This window comes from Labrus bergylta, chromosome 9 (genome assembly GCF_963930695.1).
Source record: "Labrus bergylta chromosome 9, fLabBer1.1, whole genome shotgun sequence".
In the NCBI taxonomy this organism is placed as follows: domain Eukaryota; kingdom Metazoa; phylum Chordata; class Actinopteri; order Labriformes; family Labridae; genus Labrus; species Labrus bergylta.
In genome coordinates this window covers 18,215,620-18,226,795 of record NC_089203.1, presented here as the reverse complement: position 1 = coordinate 18,226,795, position 11,176 = coordinate 18,215,620, and the positions used below count along the sequence as shown (strand labels likewise).

Below are 11,176 nucleotides of genomic sequence, written 5' to 3'. Positions count from 1 at the left end.
ATTTAAAAAAAAAAAGAAAAAAGAAATGAATGATGGATGTCTGGAGCTGAATAGACTTCTGCAGTCTGAAACGTGCCCCTGAGGTTATGTTTTCTATATTTCTTTTAAGAATAAAAGAAGATTTAAGAAAACACTTCTCTCCTCTAGATGTCTTGAATCTGATCATTGATTGAGCTCGCCCTCCATAGTGTGTCCTTGAACACAAACTCACATCCTCACTGCACGATATCAAGGTTTGTTTTTTTTCAGCTGTTGTCTGTCTGTATGATGGTCGATTATAACCGGGAAGAAATCGTACTAACGCAAATAAACCCAGAGAAACAGGGCAGATGGATCCAAATAAAACAATCAAGTAACTATAAGGTCACTGACACGGCAGATTTGTCCAATAGAGTAATTTCACTCGGTTGATTGAAATGAATTTAGAAGAAAGTTTGCCTTTTACTTACCGAAATGAGAGCAACTGAAAAAGTTTTTAGAGACTTAATATAGGCTATACTTTACATTCCTTAAATATCTTTAAAAATGTGCTTTTCGAGGCCTCATTACTTGAATTAGTTTCCAGCCAAACACACGCCTATAGGCTATCCATACGTTCTTTTGTTTAATATTTTCGATAAATTGTGGCCTTACTCTTTTTAATCTGTCACATTTAAAGTCAACAGCACTAAATTAATTTATAATTTACACATCAAATCGCACAAAATGAATCAGAAGTCTATCTAAATTTCTACGTCACTTTGCGTGATGACGAACTCGATGTCTTTCCTCAGTGTCGACATATTGGCCTTAAGTAGCCTAATCAATCATATCAATTAAGTAAAGGGATTAAAGCAATACCCGTGGTGCTGTTTTACAGGCAGGGGTTGGGACTGTGAAAATATCGAAAATGACATTTCTCCTGACACTACTACAGACAATACATGTTAATCATCCCGTTAATTATCAGTTCATCCCATCATAAACTGTCAATAGAGAAGCACACGGCGGATCTCCGCTTCATGTAAAATGAACTTACTGTGAATTGTTTCATTTAAATATCTGATTACAAAAGAGATAAACCAACAAGGCAATGGGCTGTTTATCCGATAATCGCATTTAGGCTCACAGTTGCAAGAAAAAAAAAAAGCCTGCAGAGACTTTGTTTACAAAAATAATCAATATATTCAGCTGTTATAATACCTACCTATTAAAGAAGAGCAACCATCAAGAGAGCTCTTTTTCAAGGGAGACCATTGGCCAAACAAAAAAAAGAGATCTAAATATCCAATTCATCACTAGATTGAGATAAACGTGCTTTTCTTCTGTTGTAGGCAATATTCTCACATACTAACTAGGCAGTAGTTAAAAAAAAAAAATTAACTCATTAAAGGAAACCGCCTCTATTAAGCATAATGATTAGTTTTTGCTTTATCTTAAACCTTGTAAAGCAGCCAACACGGGGAACATGTGGTTTATTGTTGTGCACACACAAAACAATACACAGCCTATCACCAGGCAAATTAAACGAAGCTTCTTTCTGTTCTGCTTAAAACCAAATAGGCAAGTTTTCACACAAGCCAACTCCTCTGTGCTCAACACATGCAAGGCAGGGAGGGGAAGGAGTCCTCTGAATATCTCCTTATCGGTAAGCTTTAAATGAACGGAGCAAATAACTTTGACAATTTACAAACCTAAGTCCTACTGTTTTTTTCCTGGGACACTCCTATGACTAAAAGCTCTCTGGTGAAATAGAGTCAGAGCACAAAAATAACTTATTACTACAACTGTAGTAGCATAGGTTACAACCCAACTCAGGTGTGTTGATTTGGCCAATTGTCTGTAGTAAACTAGCAGGTAGCCTACATGTTTGACTTTTCATATTTATGTAAACGTGGACATTTTTATAACGCAGAGTGTTTTTACAACACAGGGGTTAAACCGTGTTTCTGGAGCTTATATGGTTCTCCTACGTTGTCTGTAAGACAGCAAGGGGGGCACAAGCCAACAACTTACTCTGAGGGCACCGTTTAAATTAATTAATTTTGTTACGTGCAAGCGTCAAGGTAGTCTGTTCATCTTGAGGCACCTAGCTGAGAAGCGGTTCCCTCCAAAACTGCTGCTATACAACTTCCTGTCAAAATCCGGCCACAGGGGGGCGCTCGGAAACTGGACTGACGGAGCTTTACAGTCTGAGCTGCATTCATACAATGTAAATATTAAACATTCATTATCAGTTCTTCTTCTAATAAAATTCAGACAGACTGTTCACTGGGAAGTGTAATGCTGCCCTCCGCAGGTAAAGTTTGTAGTCTATCTTGTATTTTTAGGTTCAGGTCAGTTGAATGAAGAAATGTATTGAGCGCTCTGCCAATAAGTTGGATCTACGGTTCAGAGGAAAAGATAGATTTTTGAGAGAAAGAAGAAAAAAAACCCCAGATCTGAGTCATGTCTGTATCTTTCACACAAAAATAAAACATGATCAAAAGTTTCCAAACTCCCATATTGACATAGACCATCTGGAAGCTTCCAGATACCCTTAACATTAAGATACCCTGCCAAATGGCCCAGTCTTTAGCCTGGTGATAACAACATCATCGCTTCTCCCAGAGTTTCAAATCAACCTCTGCACAGGGGAACAATCTCTGCCTCTCTGTTCTTCCTTCCACTCCTCTTGCCATTCTTGCTTCATTTCTTTGCAGACCCTGAAACATTCACATTTACCCAGCAAAACATTCAAATCAACATTTATCATTTATCAAAGATTTTTTTGGCCAGCTTGTCAGAAATGTAATTTACCTCTATGTCTGAGTGACAGGTATCCACAGAAATTCAACACAACATCCAATTTTTCTTATTCTTTTAGGGGGTTTGACCGGCTTTAGCCACCACATGGCCCTGGGATTGACAGCAGTTCTGCTAAAAATACAGTTCATCATCAGATATGCGGATGCTCCGTTGGCTTTCATGATTAGCCACATACACATACCTTACACATACAAAGCAAGACTTCCCAAAAACTGGAGATCCTTTTCAAGACCCACCAGTAGAAATCTGCACAAATTCTTTCTGAACTTACTCACAAAATTGTTATTTTTTACCACTTGGAACATTACTATTCTTCAGAAACCAAAAAGGAACAGGAGACCTGAAAACCCAATGACGCTGTCTTACTCAAGCCCAATGTTAACAGAAAGCTGTTTTATGGGATAAAGAAAATTTGACTTCTTTCCCTTCTATCTTGACTCTTTCTAAAGAACAAATCGCAGGCTACATGGAAAGATTAAGAGCAGGGTTTTTCCATTTCAAATCACCACTCATCTGCCCCACTGTACAACCTGATCCAAGGCCTTCTGAGTTTGCAAGAACAAATGCTGATTTATTTCCCCTTTCCTCCAGATGGCGCCATTGTCTGCAAAAGGGGCAAACAAAAGGCATGAGGAACTTTTTTAAAGATGTTATTCATCATGACATTGAAAAAGACTGGACCTCTTACTGAGCCTTGGGGTGTTCCATTTTCAATGTCAACAGTTTCTGAACAAGTTTCATGCACCACGACAGACTGTGAGAACCAAAAGGTGAATACAAAAGAGAAAGAAAAAAGAGAAAGATGAAGGATTGTGATTGGGGACTTGCACAGCAATTGACAAGCGGCCCCAGGGTTCCCAGTGAGTCAAGAAGGAGCAGCACTAAAGTACCGTCTTACCAGACCTATACAGGCCTTCAGTGGATACCCTCGCCCTTCACCCCTCTCTCAACCCAGAAGTCACCAAGTCCACCATCTGCAGTCCAATACCAAAAGTCAATATAGTTGTTCAATCAAACTCCATTAACCAGCAACCAAACAACTCTCAGCCCAGTGCCAATTTCCCTTCAAGCCATCAACTCCTCCCTGAACATCAGTTGACCTGTAGCCCACTCTTTCAAACATTTTGAAACCTTTTTGACATCAATCAAAGTGAATAAATACTGTATGTGCTGAATCTATAGCAGATTTTTGTCAGGGTCACTCTTCACTTGTTATACGCTTTAGAAGTTGGCCAAATGTGAAGGACAAGATGAAGATGCTGATGTAAGAATGTTTCTGTAGGCCGGGTTATACAACTTAATATAGAGTTTTATGATTACAAAACCTAATATGGAGTTTTAAAAATGCCCAAGACCAACAGCACTGATAATAATAATCATAGTTCCATCAATATATTCATAGACAGTGTTTTTAACCTACTATTCAATAATGTGGGGGAAAATACAGATTTTCTCGTCTTTGGTAATATATGGAATGAGTTGAATTATGTTCAAATGTGAGTTATTTTAATTTTAAGTAATAATATTCTTCATCACTTTTTCATATTTATATTCCTAATGATATAAAGCTTTTTTATAAAGCGTTATAAATTGTGTAATGTGGACAAACTTTGTTCCAAGTTAAACAATGTTTGAATATTTTCATAAAATAATGCGTTGACAGCAAACATATTGTGAGGAAAAATAAAAATTCTGCCATAAAAATATGTGATTTTACCTTTGAATATTTCATCATGCATACACCATATAGCTACAATGAAGCACTGACACAAAGAAATAACAGAAGGTGGTATTACTGCAGAAAGTACTGCAGGTTTTATAACCTTAAAGGGACTTTAGAAACATTATGATTGAAGGCCCTAATCTTGTATGCTAGTGTAAATATATCTATCTTTTTATCTTTGTCACATAATATAAACTTTATCATAGATATAGTGGAAATGAAGCAAACAATCTTATTAAAGAAAAGCCCTCTTTGTTTGTATGAAATCAAAGATCAAAACTGTTTTTGTCATCACTTTGGTGTTTTTGTTTCTCCCTTATTTCCTGAAACCTGAGATACTCTGCTTTCTATTCCCAAACATCAGCTCTACTGCATCTACTGTATTTAGGTCAAATTAAGTGACGTTAGTTACAGGTTTGCTTCACAGATGGTTCACATAAATACCCTAAATAAAACATGTATAGAAGGAGTTTGGTTAATATTGTACTTTCGGTGATTTCTTACTCATCGCCTACATGATACATGACACACAGTAATCCACAGTAACTCTCACATTCACACTGCATGATAAATATCTGTTATTTAAAGAACATCTTTACAGATACTACTTTTATATAGTATCATGAGAAAACATATGACACAGAGCTGTATAAAACATCTGCTGCATACATCAACATTATAAACAAGGCTAGAGTGACGGATGCTCTGTAGAAAAACCATAAGTAAAAGTTTCCTACTCTGTAGAATTACAGTAAGTAAAAGTTTCCTACTCTGTAGAATTACAGTAAGTAAAAGTTTCCTACTCTGACTAAAACTATAAAGGAGTTTAGCCTAGAGTACTGATAGCAAACAAGCTTTTAGATTTCATGTATCAATCCCAAAGGTAAAGAAGTGAAAAGGAAAATCCATTATTCTTCTAATGATGCATGGGCGGTTTGTAAATGATATCTCTCGTCCAGATCAGCGTCTCTGTTGTTGCTCCATAGTGGAGCAAGAGACAGACAACTGTGAAAAGTAAAGGACAAAAACAGCTGGTGTCAAGAGCTGCAGTTTCTTGGTAACACATAAAATGTTGATAAAACAGGAAGGATTGCCTAATTTTGGAGACAGAAACAGCCAGTAAATCAGACATATTTGTTATTATATGAACGTTAGATCAGTACTTGTACTATCTTACACACACAAACTGAATCTTTCAAAATGGACTTTAGAGCAGCTGTGACCACCTTTGTCACTGCTGCTGTTCCCATTATTTAAAAAATCAAGCAGGAAACTTTTCTACTAGAAAGGAATCATTTTCTCAACAAAGAGGAACACCTGACAGTAAAAACTCTTAGGTTAAAAACTGCTTCAATTTCATCTGTCAAACACAGCGACCTCAAGAAAGTGAGTGTAATCAAAACACGGGTTATTACAGAGGTTTAATGGAGTACTATCACACACTGAAAAAATGTGGTAATCAGATTCTCTTCCATATCTCTTAGTGCAAAATAAAAAAAGGAAGATCACAGCAGCTGGTTCTCCTCCTACATTGTAAAAGTTAGCTTAGCCTGGAGTAGGAATTGTCAATACATATTTCACACTATCTCTGGATTTCTCCACTGTCTTTCAGAGCTGAGTTTTTATACACCAGAGCGATGTTGTGGTTATTGATTGGTTGTGTTTGTGCCTGTTCGGGGCTTTGGCTGCTTGTCGTTTGTCTTTTTCCAGTTAGAGCAGACATCAGTTTTGACCTGTAGTGATCCCCTGCCAAGAAATACAGAATGGGATCAATGCAGCTGTTGATGCTCGCCAGTGGCCTGGTGATCTTGTATGTAAAGTTGACAATGTTGAGGAATTCACAGTTCAGATCTAATACACGGGACGTGTAGTAGATGGTCCGTGTGATGTGAAACGGGACAAAGCTCACGGCAAACACCACCAATACAACAACGATGAGCTTGATGGATTTCTGACGCGAGGCAGCACCCCGTTGGCCTGCGGAAACTCCTTGTCTGGGCCGACACAGGGCTCGAGCCATTAAGCAGTAACACAACACGATGACCAGGAAAGGGACTCCAAACAGGAGCACCATGACAACTGAACTGTAGTCCACGTACTCCTCAAATGCCTCCTGGCTGGTCGTGTCGTGGCAGAGAGTGTCATTGTCTCTCCTGGATGTGGTGACAAAAATGAGGTTGGGCACCAAGCAGATGGTCACCACTGCCCATACCATGCCGCTCACCAGATGGGCGTGGCGGGACTTGACTAGGGTCAGCGCCTTGATGGGGTGGCAGATTCCTAGGTAACGGTGCACGCTGATGCAGGTGAGGAAGAGGATGCTGCAGTAAAGGTTGGCATAGAAGAGGAATCGCACAGCTTTGCAGGCAGCCACCCCAAAGGGCCAGTGACTGCGGTTGGCGTAGTAGTAGATGAGAGTGGGCAGCGAGAGGACGTACAGGAAGTCGGTGAGGGCGAGGTGGAACATGAACACTGTGGTCGGGTTCCACGGACGCATCTTCAGGAAGAGCCACAGAGCTGCAGCGTTGAGCACGAAACCGACCACAAACACCAGACTGTAGGACACTGGAAGCAGGATGTATTTGAACTCCTCATCGAAGCGACAGCTGGAGTTGAAGATGGAGGTGAACACCATTGACTTGTTGGGTGTGCTCGGGCTGATGAATAACCTTCCCATTGTGATGACTTTTCGGTGTAGCGCTGTCAAGCAGGATGATGATTGACCCTACAAAACAATAACAATTCAACTTTACTTTCAAAATAAAATACGCATGTAATTTAATTTAAAACATTTGAAAAAAAGCAGAGGTTGTAACTTTGAGGATATTAATCTAGGTCTAAAAAATACTGGTGTTTTTTTTTTTCACTATTATTACACTATTTTTCTGGCAATTTATAATAAATAGTAAGAAACCAGTAAAACAACAGCAACACACCACCAGTAACTAAACACTAAGTTGCTAGTTTTACATTAAACGGTTGGGGAGTCAAAGTTGACAACCTTGTTAAAAAGGTCAAAATACTCTATAGGCACTTTTTCTGTAGTACATATATATATTTACAGTATATTTACTTTACTGTAAATATATAAATATATACAGTAAAGTTTCATAAAGTAAGTACATTCATTAAGAATGCCCCCTTTCATATGACTATGATATAGGTTTAATGAGGTTGTAATGTGAGTTGCATTTTAAGCATCTTTAATGTTGTATGAGGTTAAACTGGAGCTATTTTACTGCTTTCTTACAACGGGGTAATGTGTAACGACATAGCCCTTACAGAAATGTATTGTAAAACTTTAGATAACTTTTTCAGACATGTGAAATGGTGAGATAGCCTGCAACAAGGTGTCACAAGTTGAGCCCACTACAGCACTGGTTCCCAAAGTGGGGGTAAGGACCCCCCCCCTAGGGGGTGATTTGAATGTCTAATGTTTGTTTACTTAGTTTAATTATTATTATTATTATTATTATTATTATTAAGGTTTAATAGTTTAAATTGTAAATAAATTCTCAAACCACATTTCTCCACTGTTTCTCAACATTAGGTTTTACACTTTGAATTGCCTTGTTGTTGAAATGTGCTATATAAATAAACGTGCCGTGCCGTGCCTTGCACGTTTTAAAGAACATAGGACCCGCTCGTCTAACAGAAGAGCCCAGGTTTCGCTACTCACCCCAACAAGGATCCTCAACAAGTGTTGCTATCGTGTCGTGCTTCAGAAAATTCGTCTAATTTCACCAACAAACTTTTAACTTTTCGAGCTAAGGACCAGTCGCTGTTGCTCCTCTCTCTTCTTCTTCTTGTTCGTCCGTCTTCTTGTTCCAGCCGGCTCACATTAGATACGCACTAAAAGCTTCTGCGTTTTGGAAGTCGTGCTGCTGGAGTCCATGTCGGCTCCGCTTCAAACCTTTTCAAGAACACCGAGTGCCAGGATACACGGACAGCAGCCCATGGGCTTCAAAACTATAGTACTGAAATGGGAAGTCAGGGTGCTGAGTGGGCGAAACTGCTGTCTAAAAAGTCTTCAGTGGTAGTCACTTTCAATGAGGGGCGTGTGAAGTTTAGAAATACAAACTTGAGCAGCCAAAACACTCAGCTATGCTACACAGGCGACTTCTAAAAGATTGCTGATTAACACAATTATTATTTATTTAATGGATCCAAGTCTGGATATAAATAGGTCCGGCATATCAAAGATTCTCATTTGAGTCAACATTTGTTCAAATAATTTCCTCTAGATTAAATGTATCCCTCTAAATGTTATATGTTATTTTCTCACGACTTTATTGCAATACCCTACCGGTACATTTTCCCACAAAAAGAAAGACTAGCAAGGCTCAGCAATATCTGGACCACAACATGAAAATACTGCTTACACTTTAACACCCCACATAAACAAGCAGCAGTATACACTGCTCAACTAGAAGTGTTACTTTTGAAAGTTGGCTACAGGGCATTTTGCTGTTAATACTTCACACCGGAGTGATGTTTTGAAACACTCTATTGTGATATTTATGTACTTTATGCATTTAGTAAAAATGTGACTACATCCCTCCATCAGTGGTACCATGTGTCTCAGTCCCGTGACAAGACTTAAGTGCAGTCAATACATAATTGTCATATACTGTAAGTTGATGTTTGCACAGCTGTAGCTACAGTAGTGTGTATTTACAGTAATAAAACACAACACTTGCTCTCCTCAGCTGTGAATGTCTCATCCCCTTCTCAGAGATGTTTGCCATCTCCGGCTTTTCTGTAAGGTTCACATGATAAGGTGTCGGATTATGAAGTATGATCATAAAGGAATAAAATGTAGTATGACCAATGCAGTTGCCAGAGACAGATTATAAAAATGAGGTGGGATGAGGCTGTCACTTAATAAGTTACCGAAAACCGAACAAACTCAAACACCCAAAGTTCATGATCGTTTGAAGGGCTTCTTTTATGATCTACAATTGGAGTGTTAAAAATGTGACGTAAATCTGTGTACACAGAGTTGAAATCCTGTAAAGTTCAGTTTTCTGGTAACAAGTGGATCTGCAAAGTTGATATAACTCCTCTTGTTGATTAAAAAAAATACTGAGTAAAGCAAAGATTATCCACAGGTGTAATGGTGTTTCTTATTTCCAAGGCTTAACTGCAGATTTGAGATGTATTTTTTTTTACAGATTAAAGCTTGCTATTACATCTCACTTAGGGAGAGAGACCAGACCCCTTCAACCCATTCTCAACATGTGTATTCTTGTGTGTTAGTGTCTGTTTGTGTTTGTTTCACTAGCTCAGTCCTGGAATGTGAGTGGATGACTGACAAACATATTCTTCATTAGACGCCCACTCAAAGAGCAGCTTCAGTTTATACAACACCTGCAAACAAACCAAAAACCATGAATTCATTTGTCAACTGTAGTTAAACTGTTTTCTTTTATTTTGTCTTTAAGTCACTTTCCTCTCAAAATAAATGTTTTAATTCTTCACTTAGATGTTTAATATTCACTGTGCTGAATGATGCATGTGTGACCATGACACCTTAGCAAACACTTACTGTCTTTTTTTAAAAGCCAACTATGGTCCAGCATGTAACTTTGAAATGCAAAATCTATAGTGCACACACTAAGAAACATGTTTTATGTATAAGGAGACATATTAAACTTTGAAATTACACAATTGTGTGTCTACATCAATTTTTTGGCATTTTGTGCCAGCCACAGCACACACTAATAATTATTTGAAGGGGGCTATTTGATCTTGAAATATGCCTGAGTGGGACATTTTAACTTTAATATATTAAATAGTCACAATTCTAAAAAAAAAAAAAAAAAAATACTCACTTATCACTTATTAAAATGTGTAGGTGCAGAAAACCATGTTGTTTGAAGCTCACATTCAATTCTTCAATTCAACACAAGAGTATTAAAAGGAAAACATTAAATTCTTTCCACCCTTTTCCTTCCTTCCTGAAGCTCACATTGCCCAAATTCTCAGCAGGTGATGATATCACTTCAGTGGGTAAAGCAGTGACTCAGTGGTCACTGACCTGCTGTCTCTGCTGTCAGACAACAAGAGGGATGTGTTTGGTCATGCTTTAATAAGTAACAACCCCAAAAGAATGCTACAAGCAGCAGCACAGATGTTAACAGAGGAGATTTTGCAGTGCAGAGTTGTCAAATCCCTTTCTGCTGTGGTCTATAATTTAACTGAGCCGATAAACACAACTCTCACATGTTTGTTTATGGACCTGGTCTTCATTTTAGACAACCTGTAAACACACATAAAAGGTTTAATCTTACTAGAATTAGTTGTTATAGGTTGTAAAAGTAATATTTCTCAGATGTAGGGGGAATATTGGTTATGCACTTTTATAGAAGAACCTCTGTAAACTATTGTTATCATAATGAATCAAAGCGATGCAAAAGAAATGGTCACTCAAGAAATATACTTGCTGTAACATTCAGAAAAAATACATACCAGATGATTGGACGAGCAGTCTCTTTTCCAATGAATATATAAAACAATCTGTATATCTATGTATGGTGTTATCTCGCTTACTGTTTGCAGTGACTGCTGCTTTTCACTAGAGTGTCCTCAATGGATCAAAAAGGCTACACTTGTGTTTATAGGTGACATTTAACAAACTGACACGCAGCATACTGTGATGTTGTA

At 38.1% G+C, this 11,176-nt stretch overlaps 1 protein-coding gene across 1 annotated transcript; it reads right to left on the bottom strand.

Moving 5' to 3' along the window:
• Window positions 1-5,912: 5,912 nt before the first annotated feature.
• Window positions 5,913-8,948, bottom strand: p2ry4 (pyrimidinergic receptor P2Y4). The gene is made up of 2 exons (XM_020635753.3): window positions 8,190-8,948; window positions 5,913-7,235 (listed from the first exon to the last, which is right to left on the bottom strand). The coding sequence occupies exon 2, from the start codon at window positions 7,185-7,187 to the stop codon at window positions 6,093-6,095; it is 1,095 nt and encodes a 364-aa protein (XP_020491409.1). The 5' UTR covers window positions 7,188-7,235; window positions 8,190-8,948; the 3' UTR covers window positions 5,913-6,092.
• Window positions 8,949-11,176: the final 2,228 nt, after the last annotated feature.